General features: G+C 38.8%; 2 protein-coding genes and 1 pseudogene across 2 annotated transcripts; 1 reads left to right on the forward strand and 2 right to left on the reverse strand.

The window, feature by feature from the left end:
- Positions 1-9009: 9009 nt before the first annotated feature.
- On the reverse strand, positions 9010-12183 carry LOC146607824 (uncharacterized). The gene is made up of 9 exons (XM_085348623.1): positions 12144-12183; positions 11913-12031; positions 11425-11817; positions 11126-11345; positions 10894-10998; positions 10124-10233; positions 9864-10011; positions 9676-9785; positions 9010-9339 (listed from the first exon to the last, which is right to left on the reverse strand). The coding sequence occupies exons 1-9, from the start codon at positions 12181-12183 to the stop codon at positions 9010-9012; spliced, it is 1575 nt and encodes a 524-aa protein (XP_085204749.1).
- A 2336-nt stretch (positions 12184-14519) lies between these two features.
- LOC146607825 (uncharacterized) lies at positions 14520-21453 on the forward strand. The gene is made up of 4 exons (XM_085348624.1): positions 14520-14564; positions 15192-15272; positions 15894-17018; positions 21295-21453. Exons 1-4 carry the CDS (start codon positions 14520-14522, stop codon positions 21451-21453), a joined length of 1410 nt encoding a protein of 469 aa, XP_085204750.1.
- A 2566-nt stretch (positions 21454-24019) lies between these two features.
- On the reverse strand, positions 24020-25031 carry LOC146607826 (uncharacterized; annotated as a pseudogene).
- Positions 25032-25804: the final 773 nt, after the last annotated feature.

A 25804-nucleotide genomic window follows, 5' to 3' on the forward strand; every position in this document is an offset into this window, starting at 1 on the left:
ATAGTAATCACTTTCGGATTACTATTTGTTGTGTACGCATTAAACCAGATTATTTTTCTCGAGAAACCGTCAATACTACCATTGATACAGATGCCATATGGCTTCAGTTTGTCGTAGGAGTCCATGTGCCAGATGAAATTCGGCCCTTTTGAAAAATAGTTCCTTCGCCTGAAACGTCTTGCTTGCCTCAGTGCGACGCCTCGGGGATCCAGCTCCTTCAAAACCAAGCGCACATCCTCTTTCCTCACGCGTAGTCCATGTGCCCTGCATTTAGCGTACATCCATCATACCGATGGATGTACGCTAAATGCAGTGAAGCTGCCCAGAGTACTGCAATTGGTTGTCTATAAATTCAACCAAGACGGTCAGGTCAGAGTACGCTTTGTGGCGAGTGTGTCCCCTTGCGCTAAGAACTCTCTTCAGATGTCTTTCGCTTATATGAAAACTGTGTCTACTGCAAAGCACAGTTTTAATGTCTTTATAGTTTAGTCCAAGCTCAAAGTAAAAATCTATGAATCGCTCAAATGGGTGTGTGTCCTCCATCGCTGCGGTTGTTTCTAAGGTTTCAGTGCTGATTTGGAGGTGTATGGTACAGACTTTTGCGAAATCTCGCAAAAGTTTTGCGAGATCCCGAGTTAGTTTTGCGAGATCTCGCAAAAGTTCGTCTTAATTTTTTTTTCTCCCATGTCCCCTGCGGGGCTCCGTACAAAGCACAGGGCTCGCGTATGGGAAAAAAAGTGCAAGAGAGAGGCAAGGCCATGATGATCCACTTGGTAAAATAAATCCACTTGGCATCTTTCTTGGCCTTAAGACAACAATTCTGATGGCTAAAGATCCAAACGGGACACAAAAGAGAAAAAAAAAAAAAAAGAGCCACCTGGCAGACTGACTCAGCAGGGGATGTCCACACACGGTGTGAGTTGTGTGCGTCATTTATGGCAAGCCATTAGTGCCAAAATTCGCCACTTTTCTAACCCGTTTGGTTAAGAAATGGCGTAAAAAACGCCGTTTAATTATTCAAAACGCCGAAAAAAACGGCGTTCTGTTCCGACAAACACCGCTTTTTACGACACTCGGATGGTGCCCTGAACGCACCATCCGAGTGACGTAAAAAGCAGCGTTCAAAGACAGAGGGAAACACCGCTTTTTACGCCACTCAGCAGAAAACGGCGTTTTTATGCATCTTTGAACGGCGTTTTTTACGGCGTTCTGTGCCAGCTGTAACGGCGTTTAAAACGGCGTTCTATTGAAATTATGCAGGGCACTCCCCATGGTTCCCTCATCCAATTACTTACAACTCATTTCACCCAATCAAAGAAGAGGAAGTGCAGACCACACTAATGCATCACCGATTCACCTTGCTGCTAAGTGATTGCCTATTCAGTACCAGTGCTTGTCACAGTATTCACTTGTATTATAATCCCACTATGCATTTTGATGTGTTTAAGGCATGATCGAGCAAACAAACGACAGAATACTTTTTCTGAAACCTTAACTGTGTTACCTGTTATGGCAGCTAACAGGTAGCTCTGCTCATTTCTGAGCTTCTTTCTTATTTTCCTCTTTACTTTTCTTAACCTTTAACTTATGTCTTAGCAATCAGATCCTGCCATCTTGCATTACCGCTTCGTGCTAGTTATGTTGACTTTTCTCTTCTTTTGTCTCCACTTTTTTCACCCGTGTTTGGACACTCGGCGCATGGCTCCTTTGTTTACATTAGGGATCAGCTGTTAGCGCTGCGTCCTGCAGCTGCGCTACCGGCAGACAGACCCTACATCCCCAGTGAGGGAAGAAACGGGGGTGATGTCTCCCGAGGACACCTCACACACCATCTCTCCTTCCTGTAATCACTGTAAATGTGAGATCGCTCCCTGATATGATTGAGGAGCTAATGACGCTAACCCGGTCAAAGTGGCAGTATCCCGGCACTGCCCGGTACTCCCTCTGTGAGTAGGCTGCCCGGCTTCCAGCTGCTGCGGGCGGACAAGACGAGAGACAGCGGTGAGAGGAAAGGAGGGGGGCTGGCAGTGTTTGTTAAAGACGGCTGTGGTATCCCTGGGCACATCGCTGTGAAAGAACAACTCTATAACACAGACATTGAGCTATTAGCCGTTAGCATCCGTGGAGGCAGCCTGTGACTCTCTGTGGTCCGCAGACTGCAAACGCAATCTCCGAGAGCTCTTCTTCTAATATCAGGGGACTTTAATCATGTCTCGCTGGACTCCACACTGCCCACCTTCACCCAGTATGTGACCTGCCCCACCCTAGGCAATAAAACATTGTGCTTAATGTATGCCAATGAAAAAGTGGCATACAGTTCATCACCTCCCCGTGCCCAGGGAAGATCCGATCGTAACCAAGTGCGTCTTGTCCCTGTGTGCAGACCTTACTGTGCGGGGAGCCACTAATCACCCACGCAGTGCAGACATGGTCCGCGGAGGGCATATAAATAAATAATAAAAGCAAGTAAATGACAGTATGCTCTTTCTGAAACAAACGGAGACCTTAACTTTTATCAAAATACCGTTTTACTCAGTTTAAAGTAATACCACTGTATAATAGCCTTCAAATTTAATAATGTTAACAGTATCTCAGGAATATTTTTGCCCTTTCAACATGCATTAAAAAAATAGATATGCAGTTTTGAATCAGACCTGTATGTACATTTTCTCAAAAGTGATGTAAATAAGTAATCTCAAGAACATGAAATAATAGTTTCCCATGTAAACTGGAGATGTCCTTGTCAATGTCATCAGAGTACTCTGGATGTCTTACACAAATTTGAAACATAAAACCAGAGTGGCACACGACAGTGTTGCACATAACATAACTAGTTTATATGACATGAAGTTATAAAAAAAGAATCCATGTAACTTGGTTATGGCTTCTTTCTGATAACTGTCGGCTGCAGTGTGCATTATCTTGACAAAAGTATAAGATACTGAACCCACTGATATGATGTGGTGGAGGAGCACAAATACCTGGACATCCACATATATAAAGTGGGGCAAAAAAGTATTTAGTCAGCCACCGATTGTGCAAGTTCTCCCACCTAAAATGATGACAGAGGTCAGTAATTTGCACCAGAGGTACACTGCAACTGTGAGAGACAGAATGTGAAAAAAAAATCCATGAATCCACATGGTACGATTTGTAAAGGATTTATTCGTAAATCAGGGTGGAAAATAAGGACACAGCCACAAGTGCTTCTACAGTGTTTGTTTTTACTTTTAGCTACAGGGTGGTTTAAATAAATGTCACACATGAACTTGTAATCTCTGAAAAATAAGGGGAAAGGGTGAGATTTGAAGTGACTAACTTCAAGATACCGTATTTCCCGGACTACAAAGCGCACCTGAATATTAGCCGCACAAGCTAAAATCAGGGGAAAATCCTGTTTTGTACATACATTAGCCGCACCTGATCAAAAGCCGCAGGTGTTTCAATGTTGACTTATCATATGTAAGAGAATATGCACAAAGGGAATTGTCAGGAAAGAGATGGCTGTTTGGAGACACACCCCTTTTATTAATATTTTGAAAAACAAGTTATGGTACATATTTGCATAACTTTTTAGGTATATGTACAAGTAGCGGTAATTACAAGTACAAAACATGTACTGTGCTTCATAAATGAGTAACAAATGTAGTACATAACAATAACCTACAGCACACCAGAAAAATAGATTCGGACTACCTTTTAGGCTCAGGTGCAGCGACACGGCTTTAACAAGAAGAAAAGTCAGTCATTCACCGCCATCTTCCTGCGCACTGAAACCACCAAAGTCCTCTTCTCCAGTGTCGGAAACGAAGAGGTTCAGGATGGCTTCGTCGTCCACTCTCAGCTTCTTTCCTTCGTTGTCACTTTCAAAACCAAAGAAATCCTCGTTGTCAGTGTCGGAGTCGAACACCCTCAGAAGGGCCGTGGCAGTGTCCTCCTCTCCATCATGCAACAGTCCATCCCTTTGAAATCCGTTGGTGATCGTGGATGTTTTCACACTTTTCCACGCTGTCAGAATCCACCGGTGGAGTTGAGCATAACTTGCTTTTCGCAAGTTTATCGCCGCTCGTCATTCACGCCTCCCGCTGAACGCGTAGCGCTACTTTGACGTTTGTTTTTCGCGCTACTTGTACGGCACTATGTTGCCTGGCGGATGGACATGTGACCAACATACCACTCTTGAACCCCGATACTGTGTGTCTGATCACATGCCCTTCCGCCAGGCAACGTAGTGCCGTACAACAGTGGTACAAACAAAACAAATCGTCTTACGATATGACAAAAATCATGGACAATCCATAGAAAAGCCGCACCTGACTAAAAGCCGCAGGGTTCAAAGCTGGTGCAAAAGGTAGCGACTTATAGCCCGACAATTACGGTACCTTCAATGCACTAAGTTGGAAGAAGAAAATTAACTCCCCTTTAGCTGCTTAAAGCAAAGAGCTTGAAGCAGAGGAAGAGAATTGTCTTTGTAGAATGTGTGTCAGGTCTATTGAGTTAAGGGAAAAAAGCCAGATCAAAATATGTCCACAACTGTCTACTGACAGTGAAGATGTAAAATGACATAAGGGAATGCCACATATTTCTCTTCTTGTGGTTTCCAAAAACAATTTTAAAAGAGGCTATACACATGACATTTTTTCTACTTAATTTACTCGTGTGTGCCATACAGAGGGAAATATCTTATAATCAGAATCGCATTTATTGGCAAAGTATATGCGCAAACACATACAACGAATTAGGTTCCATATGTTAAAGTTAAAAGAAAACACTGACTGTTTAATATTATATCTAATATATATTATGTAATTATCCTTATAATTACAAAATGTTTTATGTAAGATTTATGTTTTGTAATTTAAATCTGACATCACAAAAGTATTTTGGAATTTGAATAATGTATTTTGTAACTGCAGTACACATAATACTAATTTTGAACAATTTTGTCCAGGTTCCTTGTCACCGGGGACTCCTTCAGGACCATCACGTTCAGTTTCAGAGTCGGTGTGTCCACGGTGTGCCAGATCACCCCCCAGGTAGCAACGGCCATCTGGGACTGTCTAGTGGACGACTTCATGGCTGTGCCTGGCGGTCCATCACAGAGGGATTCCAGGAGCGCTGGAACTTTCCTCTCTGCTGTGGAGCTCTGGGTGGGAAGCACGTCCAGACAAAGGCACCCCATATATCATATCGGAGACACACACATTGATATACACTAAAGATTTATTCCATTTTTTTTGTGGTGCCCAAATTTATGCACCTGCTTGATTTTGTTTAAATAATTATTGCACACTTTTTGTAAATCCAGCAAACTTCTTTTCACTTCTCAAGTATCACTGTGTGTGTCTCCTGTATTATATATTTAACTGACATTTTTTATTGTAACAACCAAAGATTTATACAGGAAAATGACGGCTATTAACAATGTTGCCCAAACTTTTGCATCCCACTGTATTAGTATATTTTGTCATTAGTATAATATGAAATAAATTCTACATGTGTCAAGTTGTGTGCCAACATTTGCTGTGTAGTAGAACTGAGACATTAGTCATTATAAAAATTTATTTGAAATAATATTAAAATTCTCACACAGAAAAACATTAAACATAAATATATAAAATATAAGTATTTACAGAGAGACAGGAATAAAAAGGACCAGCTGCTCTCCAGAGCAGGAACAAGGCTGAGGAGGAAATGCTCCATTGGAGACTGGTGTGGCCTCTTCAGGGACACCAGGGTGGCCAGCTCCACTGCCGATGGACCGTCCTGGGACCCGTCCCTCATCTGCCTCGGAGCTGTCCTCCTCTGTGGGCCTGTAAAACACAGCACAAAACACAAAGAAATGAGAAGGCTGCTGCTAGATTTTAATTTCAACATGAAATCAAAAAATCAAAACAGGATACAATCAGATTGGTTGTAGATTTTTTAGTAAAGGTGATCACAAGGGAATCCCACAGAGTAAAAAGCTATCAGTGCTTGCTGTACATACTTGTGGGTGCAGCAGCAGGAGCTCAGGGACTGGGGAGCCAGGAGAAGCAACAGGCGATGCTCTGCTGCAGAATCAGTTAGCTCTATCAATACAGTATTAAATGTTAACAGATTGAGAACAATAATCATAGAGAAAGTATATACAGTGGTCCCTCATTTATTGCAGGGGTTCTCAGAATAACTAGCCCCTCACCACACACTTTATACACTTTTTTCCCCACACACATGAACATTAGTCATAGTTCTCACAAGCCGATTCTCAAAGTGCAAACCTTTGTAGATTGCAAAACGCAAAAGTATTATTATGCCGCGTTTTGTCTTCGTCTGCCTGCCACTTTCTTGCGCCTTTTTCCCTCGCGGTGCAGGTGTCTATTTCCGAATGAAGGTCATAGTTATGGGTGTTTTTGTGCTGTTTTTTCTATTGGACGTGATAGTTATCAAAACCAAACGTGATAAATTTGGCAAGCGCAGGAGACACGACACAAAGGAGATTTGTCAATCAGGCTGCAGAATGCAATGCTGTACTGTGCAATAGAAAATCAGCGAAAAAGCGAAGCAGTGACGGATGAACAGCGGGACCACTCTGTGCTGTTTATTAATAAACAATAAAATATATTCCTATATGACAACATGCATAAAAGCAGAACGGTATTTGTACATCAGTGGGAAAATAGTGGTGGCTTGCTAGCTTTTGTGCGGCTTCCCCGGGTCAGTGAAAACTTTCAAAAGAGAAATGAATGAACTTACCAGGTTGCCCGATCTCTTCACATATCTTCCTCCAAGCTCGGTCCTTTATATTCCTGTCTCGGTACAGAAAGCAGCTGGTGTCGTACAGCTCTGGGTTGATTGCTACGGCATTGATTAGCCTTCCCTCCATTGAAGAATGAAGGGCTTTGGCTGGATCTGCCCCTTTGACCTAGGTCAGAGCCACGTCACCAGGCTCCTGATTGGTTGTCGTGGCGCGATTTGACGCTGGAGTTCAGATTTTTCCAACTCGAGCGGTAGACGCGAAACTCGCATATGTACAAAATGCAACTCAAAAACTCACGCACGTTTTTTTCCGTGAGTCAAACGCGCCAGACGCGCTACACTGACGCGCGTTTCTGCATTTTTGCGTTTTCACGACGCAAATCTGCTTCCGAATTTTCGCGGGACCCGCAATCGCGTGTCATCGCGCTTTTCCATTGCCTTTACATGTAAATCTGACGCTCTGTTCGCGTCTATCGTGTTCAGTGTGAATTTCGTTCGCGTCCGACACATCACTAGTGCTTTGCTCTGGGAAGAGGGGGGAGGGGTGGTAGTTACACTCTCAGTAGCACAGGAACAGAGCGGGGCGGAAAGAAAGAAAGAGAGCCAGGGACAACAACGTTACATTAGAAAGGTATAATTGTGTTGTGTTGTGTTATTTAATTGTGTTGTGGTTTGCAGTGTTTTGTGTTGTTTCACTTTAAATTTGTTTAAAAGGAAAGAGCTGAAAATTTAAATAGTTAAAAGTTGAACTTTGACTAGTTGGTTTTTGTATTATATGATTTATTTATTACATTTTATGTGGAGTGAATAAATAAAAGTCTATTTACGGTGGTCCCTAGAGACAAAGCACGTACAAACTCCAAAACACGTGCAAATCCCGAAGCACGTACAAACTTCGAAACACATAAAAAGTTCAAAACAGGTTAAAACACAACAGAAGTGCTCCAGGATGCTAGGGGCAGTGTTGAACTTTTGTTACCTAGTCGCTACACAAACCAGGAAGTACCAATGACCGGTTTGGTGTGTGGTAGTAACAGGTAAATGAACATTTTTTTAAATTATTTGAATGTATATGAGTGCCTGTGTATAAATACACAAACATACATATATGCTTTCAATTGTGTAATTTAAGTGATCTAGGTAGCTCTGTTTTGAAGTTCAGTTAACGCTACTGTCCTTAAATAATGAATTGTAGAATAAAATCTGCATTTGTAAATTCATTTTTGAATTCCAATTTAATAAACTGATTTTTAAAATGCTTTTTAAATCTTCATTTCAAAAAACAATTTTCGAATTCCACTTTAATAAACTTAATTAAAAAAAAACAATTTCGAATTGCACTTTAATAAACTTCATTTCAAAAATCTTTTTCGATTTCCACTTTAATAAACTTCATTTCAAAAACCTTTTTTGAATTTCACTTTAATAAACTGCAGACACAAACCCACCTCCTTAATACTAGAAAAATACACTTATTTTTGGTGAAGATTTGCTTAAAACAAGTGAAATTATCTGCCCATGGGGTAAGTGTTTTTTTCTTAATAAGATTTCTTGAAATAAGAACAATATCTAGATTTAAATAAAGCTAAAAATAAGTCTTTTACACTTATTCCAGGCAACAAATCAGAACAATTGAAACTTAAAATAAGCTTTAACCACTGATTGTAGGCCACAAATAAAGATAATAAAGCTAAAAATAAGTCTTTTACACTTATTCCAGGCAACCAATCATGGCTTGAAACCTAAAATAAGCTTTAACCACTTGTTCTAAGTAAAATGTTGAAGAAATTAAATCTGAAAATAGGCATAAAACACTTATTCTAACAAACAAATCAAGGCAAATAATCTAAAAACTAGTACATTAAATCATTTTAAAGATATTTCTTCTTTTTAAATTTAGCTAAACACTACTTTAAGATTATATTGCTGATTAAGGACAAAACAAAACTGAAACAGAGTAAAAGTGTCCATCTTTATTTGTCCACTTTAACAATAACCTGCAGATAATAAAGATACAATTGAACAGTACAGGTCCAACATTATGAGTTTGTTTAAGTGGTTTCAACATTTCAACAGCCTTAGAGGTTTCGCCATTGCCCCATTAAAATTGACGAGTGACATAGGAAGACCACAAAGATTCAAATTTCTTCCGAATGACACCAAATACCACAAAACTTGTCTGGGTGAGTAAATGAACATTTTCCATTTTAGAAATAAGACCCAGATTGAAAAAAACAAACAAAAACAAAACAGAAGTGCCCTCTCCTAATCTTATCTGAAATTTACACACTGCTTTCCAATAAATGCATGCCATTCTGCCAGGGCTTTTCTGTAAGATGATGTAGTGTCATGCTCATGAATGGCATCCTGGAGAACTTCTGTCTGAATGACAGACAGCAGGGTTGCCACGCATTTGGGGTAAGTCAGATGAAGTGCATAAAAGTATGCCATCACATATATCATAGCCTCACCAATTTTTTCTTTGTCAAATGTTGTAACTGGTAAATTACCAACAGCAATGACACACTTGCAGCCATCGAACATCACTACTGGACATGACAAGCTTCGTTTCTGGAGGACAGCATCTGGATCTTCTGTAGGCTGCAAGACACAAAAGACATGACAGTCAACATCTTATGTTAATTGTATGTTTTTTTGCTGGGATTTGGTCATAACGTTGGAGATGTCATTATCTTGTTCTTTGTTGGTTACACACATTTTATAGTAGTTTTGACTTATGGTTTATCAGTGTCAAGCGACTCCTTATGTGACCACACTCGTGTACATTAAATACGTTATAAATTAATGAAAACAATAAATTATAGATTTAAGTCTTTCGGCTGAAACTGAAAAAGCATTTTTGAGTCATGTTTGACCGAAATATTTTGTTTGCCAAATTTTCTGTAGATCTTTATAAGCAAATTTTATAAAACTTACTTTCAGGACATGTAGAAATGCTTCAGAAGCATTCCCCATCTTTTTTGGTGGATGGGCAGGTGTGGGAAAGAGGGTTGGAAGAGCCTTCATCAGTGCAAGGTGGGCTTCAGCTGGACAAAGCAGAAACAAACCTTCATAAACATAAATTTTAAAGGATGAGAACTTTGTATTCAAATGGTAAAACTTACTTTTGTCCATGGTCATTGGTGGATTCATTGCCTTCTTTGACACACCGTAGAACTCTACCCTGGAGCAGAATTCTTCCCATCTCAGTTTTACTTGACTGATGAACTTGTTGTTGTGGGGATCCAAAATTCTGCGAAGCTCACCCAACGCCTACAATAGGTTTAAAAAAATAAGTAAACAAATAAAATCAAAATAACTTTACTACCACACCAAATATATTTGAAATTAAAGTGATTATTTATTAACTCTTCCAAAAACTTACATGATGCAATTCTTTAAAGCATGGATATGCATCCAAGATGAGGCGAGCTCTGTTCTCCTCTTTCATGGTGTCTGAGTCAATGAAGGATCTTCTGGCTTCAAACTCGAGGTCTATTTTAATGATTTAATTTTAATGAAATTTGCAGATTGTTTGGGTGAAGTTTAATAAACTCCTTGCTATCTAAAATATAACAGGACACCGGAGTAAATTCTGGAGCATCTCACACTTCTGATAATCAGCTGTCTGCTTGACGTTTATTCAGCTGTGTAAAAACTATAACTTTAATCTCAGACAAACTGAGTCCGGTGTTCTCACTGCGCTAGTGACCTAGCCCCCGGCTAGCTATCGAGCTAGTGGGTAACAGACATCTCCGAAAACGTCGGAGCGCTTTTGAAAATATGTGGTGTCCTGATAAACTGAGCAGATATTTGAGGTTTACACAGCTACATTCTCGCCTGAAAATATGTTAAACGTTTATTTTGTGACCCAGAAAGAATAATAAGAGTAACATTAAACCTAACTAGCTGCCGCCATTGTTGGAAACTGCGCTGGGCCGCGCTATGAATTCTGGGACACAGCTGCTGCTTCTTCTTCTTCTTCTTCGGGGTTTAACGGCAGCTGACACATTTCCAGTTCACGCGCGTTAAAATATGATATTTTGGGGCGCGAGGGATTTTTCTTGGACACGCGTAGAGGTTGCGAATGTGCAGGCGTCAAGTTAGGGGCGTTTGGGGATTTTTTCACGCGCCCATCGCGTTCGGTGTGAACACACGGTAATAGCTGGGACACATCTTCTTGGTTTGGTTTTGCCTTCTTACACATTTCTTGTAATGTTTTGTAATGTCTTGCTTGTATTTGCCGACTATCCTTGTCAGCTAAGATAGAGAGAAGTACAAGAGCATTTTGGTTTTTCATTGTTACTGAAGTAGACTTCCACAAAACATTAGCTACTACTGGCTGTGTGTTGATAACCATTTTACAAAATTACTAGTATGTACTCACATGAAGTGGAGGCATTGTCAGAATTTCTGACAGGTGATAACAGAGTAGATGCACCACTGGAAGAACTGCGATCAGCATCTTCATCATCAGCTTCTTCATCCCTTGGGTAGAGGTCAGTGAGCCTTCTCTTGGGCCGTCCCCTCTCCGGTGTTGGTCCTTGCCTTTTTACTGGGGTTTTCATATTTTGCAGCCTTTTTTGTAACTTGGCATTAATGCTCTCCTGGTGAAAATACATATATATCATGTCCCCTGAACAAAACAAAATGATTTATATATGAGACACAAATACAAGAACTTACGTGTTTTACGCTTGCATCATTATCCTGCAGCATAGGATAATATTCCACAACTTTTTTAGCCATTGCAGTGATTTCGGTCTTAGAGGGGTATCGCTCCATTTGGCCTTGGCTTGCTCTCAAAAGGGACACCATACTTGTGATTGTATTTCTCACCAATCTGCATCTTAGTTCTTTTGACATGACGCATGCCTGTTCCCTGCCGGAGCAGGCCAACTCCAGGTAACTCTTTCGGCATTGCTCCAACTCACTGTCGGTGTACAGAACATATTCCGGAGGACTGGGGAGCTGCAAGGTTTTCAGCTGGCTTACATTAGCATCAGCAGTTGGAGGGCCTGTTGCAACTACCCTGGGTGAAGAAGTTGTTTCAGGTTTCTGTGGTAGCGGATGGTCTTCCTGGTTTAGGGTGAGAAAATAAAAATGTCAAGTACTGCTAAAATAAAAGCATACTTTCTGGAGATTAGTTGAACTAAATATTTTTTACATAATACCTCAGGATGAATTATTGACCACACATGTTTTCTTCTGAGAAAGTGCTCAGGCCCAGAAAAAAGGTCCCTCAGATCATCACGGGTCAATGTTAAAAGCATGCGCTCGTCAATGCTTGCAGCTAACAAAAAGACAAACACCAGTTAAACTGTGCAAGCACATAACTGCACAAACAAAACTGTTTTTATTTATATATATATATATACACACACAAATATATTATCAAATATAACCTTTAAGGACAGATACTGTTACATCATCCAGCTTCTCCATTGTCACCTGCAAGACAAATGTTTACAATTAGTGTTATGTTAAAAACATTTGAAAAGTTGAATCTTAATTGAGTCCCATGAGAATCAAATTGATTCATGTCAAAGAATCGTTTTGATTGTTCAACATTTTTACCCTTTTTAAAGCTATTATAGAAAAGAAATGTCCAGACAGCCCGGCTGAGGTCTGAAAGGGTTATACAATATTGCCCGGTGAACTTTTACTCACCCAGATTTGTGTCATTGAATTTCATCAATAAGATTATGCTGACTAGGGCTGCCAGATCATGCATCCATTGGACGTAAAATGTACAGCTTATTGCACCAGCATATATACATAACGATCATTAGCTTATAGCTTTAAGTGTTTAAGGTATGTGCTAACTAAAAATAAAGGCAAGATGATAGTTTATTACATTTTAAAGAAATTTGCAGATTGCTCATTGCTATCTAAAATATAAAAGGACACCGGAGTATATTCTCGAGCATCTCACACTTCTAATAATCAGTTGTCTGCTTGACGTTTATTCAGCTGTGTAAAAACTATAACTTTAATCTCAGCCAAACCGATTTACTCAGGAACAAATAAAATACTGAAAAAAGCCAAACAATAACATTTTTAAGTTATTTAAGTGACTTATATATCATGTTTCACCTGAGTAGTGAAAGACGGCGGTGGTTTTGAAAATGGTTCGCCCGGAGTCCGGTGTTCTCACGGCTCTAGTGAGCGTTAAACCCCGGCTAGCTATCGAGCTAGTGGGTAACAGACGTCTCCGAAAACGTCGGAGCGCTTTTGAAAATATGTGGTGTCTTGATAAACTGTCCAGATATTTGAAGTTTACACGGCTACATTCTCGCCTGAAAATATGTTAAACGTTTATTTTGTGACCTAGAAAGAGTAATAAGAGAAATTTTAAAACTAACTAGCTGCCGCCATTGTTGGAAACTGAGCTAGGCCGCGCTATGAATTCTGGGATACAGCTTCTTCTTCTTCTTCGGGGTTTAACGGCAGCTGGCATCCTTGTACATACAGTGCTGCCATCTTCTGTTTCAATTTTGAATCGATACACAGCGCTACTTGTTTTACCAACCAGCCTGATTCCTGAATAACACTGTTTTGAGCCCACTTTAATAAATCCAATTAATATCAAAATATTAATTTAAACCCACACCTTGTGAGGGAATTCAAGCAGCTAGTAAATCAGTCAAAGACAATTGGAAAACCCTGAATGTGGTTAATTAGCTCTCTTGCTAATTGAAAGAAATTCTCAGTGTGCCTATTAACTTAAGTTAATACAAACGGCTAATACTGCCCCTTATAAATAGCATAGCTAGGAATTCTCACAACATTACAGTAGATACTTCACTAAATAATGTTCTCTGAACCACATGAGAGGGCTGCTAAGCTAACGCTAGCATCTGTTAGCATGCTACATTACTCCTTCCCGCGCTCAAATTAAATTTATTATTCTGTCCGCTTGACTTTAAAACAGTGATTAGACTACACACTACTTACATTCGAAAAATTAAAATTGCTTACCTCTCTTTCTTGACGAAGTTTTCTCTTACAGTTTTTCTTTCAATGCTCAGGTGCAGAAGATTCCTGTGACTCCAAATTCAAACGGAGTTGGGTAACAACTAACATGGAACACGAAGGGGGGTGCACATCTCAATTTTTGCTTCTGTATACAATTTAGTGGTTTGTACGTTCATAAAACACAGTCAGTATGATAGGTAAATTTCTTCTTCATTGATTTAAAATAAACTCTTATAGGTGTTATTTCATTTTACCTTATTTGTGACCATTTTTTGTTTTTACAGCTCCAGTTTGTAATACCCCCCTCCCCCCATGAACTTGGTATTTCCCAAACTAGCGCGGCAACAGCTCCACACTGCAACATATTTTCTGCTTGACTTTAGTCTAATACAATGGCCTGTTGGAGGTGTGTGATTTGCTTCGTCTTTGTGGCGTTAACATTGAAGTCTCTCTTAAGTCACATTAATACTGCACACAGTCGCAGTCCAGATTTCCGTGTCATTTGTGGAGTCGATGGATGCGCCGAGGATTACCGTGTTTTCAACTCGTTTTACCACCATCTCAGACGCACACATCCACAATACATCGCCACTGGGAACCCGCCTACAGGATGGCTGACAGCTTCATCCGATGCAAATGTATTAGGAGGCGAAAATTTTGGTACAGCCATTTTTGCCGACTATACTGCCGAACCCAGACAAACTGTTAGCAATGGCAATGGCACTGAAGTAGAGCCACCACCACTAGACCCCCCAGTAACATCGGAGGTGTTGGAGGAGGAGCGACAGGAAAGTCAGAACGTGATGGAGCAAGACGCAGCTGAGCTTCAAACACCTCGTCAGAATCAGGTAATGTACTTTATGTGTTTCTGTGTGTACGCGCGCGAATTTTTAAATGTATGTGTGTTGTTTAACCTTAACCAAGCACAGTTACCCCAATTCAGCTTTAGTAAAACCGTAGTAAAGCCTAACTAGAGAAAATGTACTCAGTTCAAGTGAAGATTATAGTTTTAAAGTTATGTGTTTTCTAAGATAAACTACTTGATTAGAATATTTTAATAGGTATGAAGGCCAGTGCTGAATTTCAAATGCATGAATCCGCTGAAATTCAGGCTTGCACAACAATGTAGGCTTAGTTACCATACTTAAACATAATAAATAAACTTATTTACCAGTGTTGTGTACCTGCCTTGTTTGTTGTTAGATGCTCCATGAACCAAGCAGCTTTCAAATTTTTCTTTCAGTTAACTTCAGAGTAGATTCCATAAAGATTGGTTAAGTTTCATTAAATAACTCTTAAATTGTTCATAACATTTGCAGCTTCATTAGCTATCCATTGTAGTATGAATCTTTTAATAGCAAAAATGTACAACAGTTTGGAATATTTCTTTGTTTTGTTTTGCATCTGGTGGAATTTGAAACACATTCTGAGTGAGTCATTTTTCTTACACAATTGTTTTTCTTTTTGTCCTGTAGGGTAAAAGAGAAACTGTTGATCTTGCCAGATGTGCAGCTGCATTTGCTATTGGTGTGCGAGAGCAATGCCACCTATCACAGGTACTGCTTCATCTGATATTATGGGGGTGTCATTGTTAACTTGTTAATAAGTCTGGTTCAACGTAAGGCTGCAACTAATGATTTTTTTTTCATAATCTGTCCACTATCTTTGCAATTAATTGATTGTTTTTCATCGCTGGTTTTATTCAGCTATTACTTTCACCTATATAAGTTATTAAGAACAAATGTACATTACGAAGAAGTTAAGCACAAGAGTTGTGCAGTTCACTGCAATGTATGTAACTCTGGGCACACTCAACAGTTTAAAATAGGCTTAACAGTGTAAAATGTGTTCACTTTTAGGCATAAAAGACAAATGAAGTAGAATTACATTTAAAAAAAATGAGGTAATCATTTGTTCACTTTTTCTGTTGTAACCTTTCATGCTCCTCCATCTTGCTCGGTGCAATGTGTTTGTGCCACGTGAGTCATGCATGTGGCATGTCATGCAAAACAATGCCAATTATTGGCTGATTTCTTCTTCTACTGCTCCACTGGTAAATTACAACATTCAGTGGCTCATTAATTTGAGCTAAAGAAATAGAGTTGCATTTTGCTTCTGTTATATTTTCTATTTACATTTTCATGTCTCTGATGTGTTTTTTCCCCCCCCCCCATCAGAGGAATGTCAACAACATTGTCCTTGGTGTCCAACAGTATCAAACAGCTCTTCTGACGTCCTTGAGGGGAAAAATAAAGATCATCCTTGAAAGGCAACCTGACAGCAATGGACCTTTACAACAAGAAGTTCTTTCAACACTGGACAACTTTCAGGATCCCTTTCCCATATGTGCAGCTTCAAACCTACAGGACCGTGTAACACAGATGCATTTCAACCCTGTCACACCTGAGGAGATCATCATTTCCAATTATGCCTGTAGAGTTAAAAAGGGAGAATCGAGAGTTCTTGCAATCAAAAACAAGTCTTTCTACTACATTCCTTTGATTGAAAGTTTGAAACAGCTATTATCCAATTCAAGACTATTTGACATGCTCAGTGCTGGACCTCAGAGTTGCCCCAACGCCAGTTTTTTGTATGACATTAATGATGGAATTATTTTCAAAACCCACCCACTGTTTTCAAAGAAGAACTCTGCTTTACAACTGATACTCTATTCTGATGAGATAGAAATGTGTAACCCCCTAGGGTCACGTGCGAGTGTAAATAAACTACTAATGTTTTATTACACCTTAGGCAACATAGACCCTAAGTTTAGATCAAAGTTGGCTTCCATCAGACTTCTCGCAATCGCAAAGTCTAGGGACATAGATGAGTGTGGGGTAGATATAATACTGCGGAGAATCAATGAGGACTTGAAGTTACTGTACGATGGTGTTATGATTAACACTGTCAATGGGGAATTTTATTTAAACGGAGCAGTTGTTGCTGTGTGTGGAGACACTCTTGCCCAGCATGAGCTTGCAGGATTTAAGGAAGGAGTTGGTTTTGCGTATAGCAAATGTCGTCATTGTGAGTGTACTTTTGATGAAATGCAAGAAAATTTCAATGAACATAGTTTCACCAGACGGACATTGGACGGACACATTAGGCAGTGCATTGAAATAGAAAGGGCAACTACCGAATTTTTGAAATCCTCGCTCAAAACGACTTTTGGCATAAATAGACAAAGCAAATTAGTTGATTTCCCAGGTTTTAATCTCATAGAGCAGATGCCACAGGATATTATGCATGTAATTCTTGAAGGAGTGGCACCAATGGAAATTAAGTGTGTGTTGAAATACCTTGTTTTATCTGGAAATTTGGAATTGGACTTGTTTAATTCTGCCATGCAGAACTTTCCTTTTTCATCAGTGGACATACGTGACAAGCCTTCACCAATTAGTATTGCTACTTTAGCTTCAAGTGACAACAGACTCAAACAATCCTCTGGACAAATGCTTATATTGATCAAGATTTTGCCATTCTTATTGTACAGTGTTGTAGAGAAAAATCCCTTTATCCAGTTTATTTTGGATTTAATTGAAATTGTTAAAATACTTTTTGCCCCAGTTGTGTCTTTACAAACTGTGTCCAAACTAAAAAAAATGATAGAAGATCATCTTAAACAATTCAGGCAACTATTCCCAGAAAAAAATGTAATACCAAAGCAACATTACATGCTGCATCTTCCCTCTCAAATTATTGCCCTGGGACCTGTAATACGTCATATGTGCATGAGATTCGAGTCTAAACACAGTTTTTTTAAACAATGGTCATCCAAATTAAACTTTAAGAATGTGTGCAAGTCTCTTGTAAACCACAATCAGCTGCTGGAGTGTTGCCAAAGTGAAGCAGGAACTGAGCATCCGATATTTGTAAATGAGAAAGAACTAGGTCCTGTATCAGAGGTTGCTAATATGGACCATTTGCAATCAAAGGTTGTAGATTTTTTGGGGATTGAAGATGCTATACATCATGCCGTTAGAGTAAAGTGGCTTATTTTACATGGAAACAAATACATCTGTGACAGGTCTCTTATACTCATTTCAGCAAATGGTTTAAACCCTATCTTTGGACTTGTAAAAAACATTTTTATTGTTAATAGTGTACTTTATTGTTTTGAATACCAGGTGTATGAAACCTTGGGTTTCAACAAAGACTTTCTTGCCTATGAAATTGCAATTCCCAACCTTGCCCAAGCAACTGAACTGACTGATGTTGAAGACCTACTTGATTTTACGTCATATTACCCAGTCAATTTCAGAAACAGTGTCTATGTTATGACAAAATATAACCTTGAAGATGTCCTTTCTTTAAAAACCTGAAATAAATACCTTCCAATGAGTGACTTTCTTATTTCAAGGAAAAAGGTGAATGTTTCTTATTTTGAGATAATTTTTGTTTTACACTCTATCTAAAAGCTATTTTTTGCTTGAAATAAATGTAAAATGGTTCATTTTTAGATATACAGACTAAATAAGGAAAAAAAGTAATATATACTTGAAACAAGTCTAATCATCTAACACATGAGACTGGAAACTAGCTTGTAATGTTCAAAACAAGATGGACAAGATAATCTGGCTAAAATTAAGACAATAAATCTTGTCAAGCTACAAGGAATTTGCAGTGTGAAAATCTTACGTCGCAGCTGTACGAGCTAGCTACGTGTTTTGTAAACTGCTGTGCTCTTCACAAATAAAGCTTGAAGCAGCTCAGACTATTAGAACCAGCACTGGGCCCTGTTTCATTTATACAGTGTTAGAGCAATGGCTGCAACCTACAGCCTTTAAACTAGCGATTAAAATGCTGACAGTAAACTCGTCAGTCCAGATGTTACCACATTACTTTGTGATACTTAGAGTTAAAACAACTGAGACAGGCTAATTGAAATAACAGCTGTCAGTTCTCTCATTCCTTATATCAAGACTGGAGATCACACTACTGATTTCAGTTCATTTAATATGTGAGGGCACAGATTCATTCTCAACTGGACGTAAGTGATGATCAAAGGTTGTATATATGATGAATTCATCAAATCCCAGCCTCTAACACAGTGCGCTGAATCTTAGCTTTGAATGTCCAGTATATTCTAATCAGTGCAATGAGTCTTGATAGAAACTTGGACGTTTACAACAGGTGAATCGGTGAACTACCGAGGTTGCCCCCAAATGCTTAAAGCTGTTAGCTGGTCAGTGTTTTCAGGTGTGCTTGTACTACCTGTACGGTGCGGAGTGCTGACTAAGTCAGGCTAAACCCATTAAAGCGTCGAGCTCAAATATCTTTTCATTTTTGTGCACTGCTCTCTTGTCAGCACATATTTTCTGTTTATTGAAGCCTTTTGTGAATAATTTTGATCATTTAATAACTGAGAATTGGTCCCTATTGACAATACTCTTATTTTTTTTTATTTTTTGCATTGCATATGTCATTTAGGAAAGGTAATTGGTCACTGAACTTTTTGCAACTATGTGTATTTGTAAATTTTGTGGCTTCCGTGCACGCAAATTTATATTGTTCAGTTTGCATGTTAAAAGCCACAAACATGTAGCAAACTATAGGCTTTCTTGTGGAGCTGACAACTGTCCTGCCACTTTCAGAACATTTTCTGCCATTCATTCACCATAAATGTACTAGCATAATGTCATAATGTCTACAAGAGTATAGTTAAAATATACTCGACTCTATCATAATACTAACCTTACAAGTACACTATTAATTTACTTTTTAGTTTATATTTGAGTTATTTCTGATTGAAAAACAGTAATTAAAATGCAATTAAAACATATTTTTCACATGCAACAAAGCTCTTCATTCCCCAGACATCAGATAACAGTTCTAACTATCAGAAGGCTTCATTTGTAGAGAACTGCACCCCAGAATTATATTGTGCATAGGTTAGAAAGTATTTTGTACGGAAGAGGATTAGGGCCACTGGAAGAAAAAAAATTTCTGACTTTATTCTCAGAATTCTGAGATTAAAGTCAGAATTCTGACTTTAATCTCAGAATTTTGAGCTTCAGTGACAGCGATGTGTCCAGTTTGGCAGGTGGAGAACTAATTCACTAAATATGGTGGATATAAGTGACTTTTTGCGTGGCCGAGGGGTCCCCGAAGATGCTATTTTATTAATGGAAGAGCAGAAGGTGAGTAACAAAAAGAGCGATAGTTTGGTGTCTCCTATTTTTACAGGAAAACAGTTACGGTACAGTTACGGTTAGCTGTTAGCATGCTTGTTAGCTTATAATGTTATATAGGAATGAACGTGTTTCACGATGTTACAGTATACTAGGTGAATTGACGTTTTAACTGTTGTTGATCGCAGGATCATCCCAGATGGGGTTTTTTGCATTTTATTTTATTGTTCTACTATTTCAGAGTTTTTCAAGGCAGTTAAGCGGAGCTGTGTTACAGATGCTAGCCGCCTGCCAATATCACTGATATATTTGATGTGTACAAGTAAGTTACACTTAGTACAGCGGAGGAGAGAAGCTGTAATGAATGTTTATGCGGATATTTCACTCAGAAAAATGGGTGGCGTTCATACACAGCCACCGACACAGCCCCAGTTGTTGTTCTGACGGTGGCCGACTGACGATCCCCTCACAACATGTTAGCTAACACAAACTAATGTTGTGCATGTAACTGTGTATACGTTAGTGGTACAGTGTCGGAAGAAATGAGCAAACTGTTTTTAATGTCAGAATGACATCATCTTTCTCCTATATATAAAAGTGCTGGCTGAGGAGCGCTGCCGGGTTGAACTTTGACCTCGGAGTGACGTGACGTTTGTTCGCACAACCAATAGAAGTGCAGAAAGTCGCAAATCAGGCATATTGTTCGCATAAACACAAAAATAAATAAATAAATAACGAAATAATCCCGATATTGTGCCAAAGAGTGATTTACAATGTTACTTTGTGTTCTATGTGTAATACCTTTGCTTAAATGACTAAATGGACTGTGTATTTATGACTCTGCGTTATAGTCTTACATACATAAGTAACATTCATATGTACAGATAAAAATGTACAGAGATATGTACACAAGCGTGTACACAAATGTCTACTGCTGATCGAGCTGCTCAGTGGTCGTACAGTCTCATGCAGAGAGCGTGGAGGTGTTGTCCATGGTGGATGTTAGCTTAGACAACATCCTCTCCTCCCCAGTCTGCTCAGTGGACTTTAGCAGACCGCTAAAGCTGGCCCTCCCGACCAATTTGTTAAGTTTCCCCCTGTCCCTCTCTGCTATTCCACCACTCCAGCAGACCACAACATAAAAGACAGCAGACGCCACCACAGTGTCGTAGAACATCCTTAGAAGACGTACTACCTACATCATAACCAATCAAGTCCTGCTTTTTTTAAATACAGAAGAGGATTTATTATTTACTGAAAGGCTATGCCTTAGTTTGCTTCTTTCATTATTGTGTTTCGCCCTGCATAAAATAGATAGCTTTTCTGATAACTACAGTCAGTACTCTCCTACTGGCATTAGCGGTGACCTAAGAGGCTTAACTGTAATATTGCTTTGCAGTGTAAATGTTGCAGAAAATGACTGTCTTTTCTTTCTTCCTGTGTGCAGATTGACTGTGACGTCATAGCGCTGATGGATGACACAACTTTGGCAAACTACATTCCCTCGTACGGAGACCGAATTGCCCTCTTCAATTTCTGCAAAAGCAAGCAACCACTGTCAAAAAGAAAACTAGGACTTCTGCAAAAATTTCACCTCTCAAAGTGAGAGAAACAGTGGCTGACATGTCAGATTTGGATGACTTAATAAGACTTAATTTCAGACTTTCTTTCAGTAACAAAGAAATACTTTCAATTTTAGCACATAGTCATCAGACAATTATAAGTGTTCGAACTCTAAAGAGAATTTGTAAAAGAGTTGGGCTTTTTAGAAGGAAGAATCAATCAAACTTGGAGGAAGTGCTTGCCTTTGTCCAACAAGAGATCATGACAAATGGACAGATGCAAGGTTATTGTTGGCTACATCTTAGTGCAATTCAACATGGATTTGTCGTGTCACAAGATACTGTAAGATGCATAATCAAATTGGTTGACCCTCAAGGTGTGAAACTGAGATGAGCTCGATGGTTGAGAAGACATCAGTACAGCTGCAGAGGGCCAAATGGCTCTTTATATATTACTTGAAAAAGCTGAATATTGTGATATTATCAATCAGTTATGAAACACATGTCAATCCTTTTAAAAGGCCATACATTAAACTGCATTTACAAATGTTATATTTTTGATTGAATCATAAGTGGTGTAAACCTGCCTACCAGTAAATTGCAATATAAATTTCTGTGTTTTGTTGCCAGACATGTGCATAGTATATAAAATATAAACTGACCAGCTCCCTGCTCATTGTTTTCTGTATCAACCTTTACTCTTAATATTCATGGCTGGAAACCCAGGCACCAGCATATGATATGCTAAGTGCCCGGGTTGTCTGCGGTATGTTTCAGCAAACCATAGTAGCATTAACAATTCTAGGTCTTGACAACAGCATGTTTCTATAAACGTATCATTGTTAATATTTAAAGTTGTTATGCCTTTTGGGGAGCTTTTAGTGCAATTATATTAAAGCAAAGCTATTATAATCATTTACCCATATGAAGATCCATCACTTAATTATTAATGTATTTCACTTCTGTTAGTTGTAAGATATTTTAGCTGGTTTTCATGTAAAATGACCATGAATCATTGCTATACTGATTCAGTGTTAGCTGTTGTATACAAGGCTCCTTCATGATATGAATCCTAAAATTATAAGAAACATACCAAAAATATTTTGACTTTTATTTGTAGTATCCCATCAACAATGCAACAAAACAGTTCCTGCAAGTGGAACCAAGTTATTGTCCCATTAAGTGCAACATGTTTTACATTTATATTTGTGTATCTTTATGAAATGTTTGAAATTAAAAATAAATGGTATTCTTCCATGTTACTGAGCTCATGTGTGGCAGTCTCTTGAATTCTGGCATGTTCAAATAGATATGGAGTTTGATGAACATATTCAAAACAACAATACAAATGTACTGTGTACAGTAACATTTTATTGGAAAAAGTTTACAAGAAACCTGTTCTTGCCAATGCCAATAACATGGCTAAAACGCATAACCATATAAGCTGCCCTGTAACAAGAATGACTCAACTTTTAAAACAAACTTATAGATCTCATCCAGTTTTGTTATGCATCAGTATACATCAGTGACTTACTGTAAAGACCATGAACACTGGCTATTGTGGTATCACATATTCCTTCAGTGTCATCTATGGTATAGAAATAAAAACAAGTGTGAATGGTTGAGAACATACATGCATACAAATAAAAATGCATAATTTCTGGCAGTAACAAGACATTTTTTCAGGTGTTAAGATTAATACTATATCTGAGAACATGACAATTTGGCATTACAAAAGGATGCCTGAATAATCACAGTACTTGACCACTGCACTGAAGTGTACAGTGTTTATTTATGATCTCAGTAATCAATAACCGTCTTCAAAACAGACTGAATCCTTTAAGCAGCTTGAATCAATTTGATGGATGAATAACAGGTATGCTTAGAAACAATATGACATTAAGAAAATACTGGAATTTAAAAAAATATTTTCACCAACTTTATATGGAACCTTTGTAATCAACAACAAATGCCAAACTTTGATACCTTAACCTACCTTAACTAAAAATTGCATATACTGTAAAGCAAAATGTTTTCAGACATGACAAATGCTAAAGTATAAAATTGTACTTATTCCTTTTACAATACAGTGTTGCATAACAGCATTACTTTTACGTTATAACTATGTTCAGTTTTAGCCCTGACCTAATAAGAAAATACCATCTGAATGAATTAGTCTTTCTACTAATTACTTACAAAAGTATTTGACTGTGCTGAGCTCTCACACCACACATGGTGCATTAAAGAAAGTTTAAGAGCAGTTTAATTATAGTTTATAGAGCTTAAGTAATCTTTCTTCATGCTTTTGCTCAAGGTTTCTGTCTTACAGCTGGAAAGCTTGGATTTGGTGAAGACAGCTCTGGATATAGTAGTAAACAGTGTACCTGTTCGTTTTGTTTTGTGACTGTATTATGTAAAACTCAAAATGATAAAAGAAAATGAAATATTAGCCAAAAGTAGACTTCTAACAGAGATGAGAAACTTCTCTCTAATTAAAAAAAGTATACTGTATAAGTTCAAAATACATAAAAATACATATTCCTAACATCTCTTTACAGTTATGCTCTAGTGTGCATGAGCAGTTCAAATGTAGCGCATTGCTGTGAGAGTCTAAACAATGTCCATCACCCAGATATTACTTTCAAGAACTGCATTAAATTCAGAACGAAAATCTGGGAAGTTTTCATAGCTGTTAGCTAGCTGCAGAACATTCCCACACGTGTGTCCGACTGGTCTTCTTGTAAACTCTGTCATATCTTGAAATTCCACATAAATACTGTTTGTTACTATAAGGTCAGATCCGGTGCAGAAACGCATAAATTTCTGAAGTTTAATGTTATCCAGCTCTCTGATGAATCTTTTGAGATGATTTTTCACTTCTTTTTGTTGTGGAGTCAAATCCACAGCAAATTTCAGCAGCTGGCACACTTTTTTTGAAGTTGGTTACAGTTCAGAGAATAACTTGGTCAGTCCCTCCGGACTGAGGGAGATATGGGGGTCGATGATCTCCCGCCAGCAGTCAATAACAAACATTGGTTTTTTGGACAAGCTCTTTGTGTGCTATTTCATCAAGGATTGTAGGAAGAGTCTCAGCAGTGATTCTTTTTCTACAGCCATAACTGTCAAGAACTTCCACAAGATCATCCAAGTCAACTGCAGAGAAATCTTTTACTGCTTCCATCAAAACATCACATTCTTGGCTGCTGACAAACTGTAGAAAGTGTGCTTTAAGATCATTGTAAACACCACTGAAAAGCACTTGTTCCAGAAAAGGGATTGCAAGTTTATTTGGAAAATACTGACATTCTTGGTAACCTTTCAGGAGTATTCGCCCAACTGCCTTCCATTTTTCAGCAGGAAAATCATGGCGAATGAATGGCACTTTAACGGTTGCACCTAGGGTGCATCGCTCATAAAATTCATGCCAGAAGCATGTGAGTACATCTCTTAGTATTCCTGATCCAGTGCCTGGTTCTTCTGTGTTGTCTGGAAGTATGCGCTTCACATTCAGTGTTTTGGTCAAAATCTCATCAGAGAAAGCAGTAATCATGTCATGTAAAGTGTCAGTATGACGTATGGTGATTGTTATTATGTTCTCTGAATTAGGTGGACTGAGGGGTTGTTACATTTGCTGTATTTTACAGCTGTTTCCATGAGTACGGTGAGTTACAGTAAAATAATATAATCTCATGGAATTTTCCCACAATTACATGCAAATTACAGTACCAAGCTGCTAACATCATTTTTTTACTGTTGATTTTGCAGTACTAAGCTATGGAAATTACTGCAAAGGCTAACAGTGTGTTCACAGACATCCTGCCCAATTTCCTCTCGTCTGAGGGTCACAGTTTGGGTCTTGTTCTAGACCTTGGCAAAGTGTCAACATATTGCGATGTGTCTTTAAATGCTACGATACCTTTTAATTAATGAGCTCTCTCTCTCTTTCTGTATGTTTGTGTGCGATACGGTGTTTGCTACTATGTGAGTGTGTGTGTATGCTCATCTGATGCCACATCAGACACCACCTCCATTGTCAAGTTTGCTGACGACACTGTTGTTGTGGGCCTGATCTCCGACAACATCGAGACTGCCTACCTGGAGGAGATTAGGAACCTGGAGACCTAGTGCCAGGAGAATAACCTCCTCCTAAACATCAGCAAGACTAAGAAGCTGATCGTGGACTTCACTACAAAGCAGGCGAGGAATTACAAGCCCCTCATCATCAGTGGCACGCCAGTGGAGAGAGTGGACAGTTTCCGATACCAGGGTCTCCACATCACTCAGGACCTGTCATGGTCCTGTCACATCAACACCCTGGTTAAGAAAGCCCGTCAGCATCTCTTCTTCCTCAGAAGACTTAGAGATTTCCATCTGCCACTGAAGGTGCTCAAGAAC

The sequence above is a fragment of the Diplotaxodon limnothrissa genome, linkage group LG23, assembly GCF_057381915.1.
Source record: "Diplotaxodon limnothrissa isolate DT_005_m linkage group LG23, D_limnothrissa_male_GT1.1, whole genome shotgun sequence".
Taxonomy (NCBI): Eukaryota; Metazoa; Chordata; class Actinopteri; order Cichliformes; family Cichlidae; genus Diplotaxodon; species Diplotaxodon limnothrissa.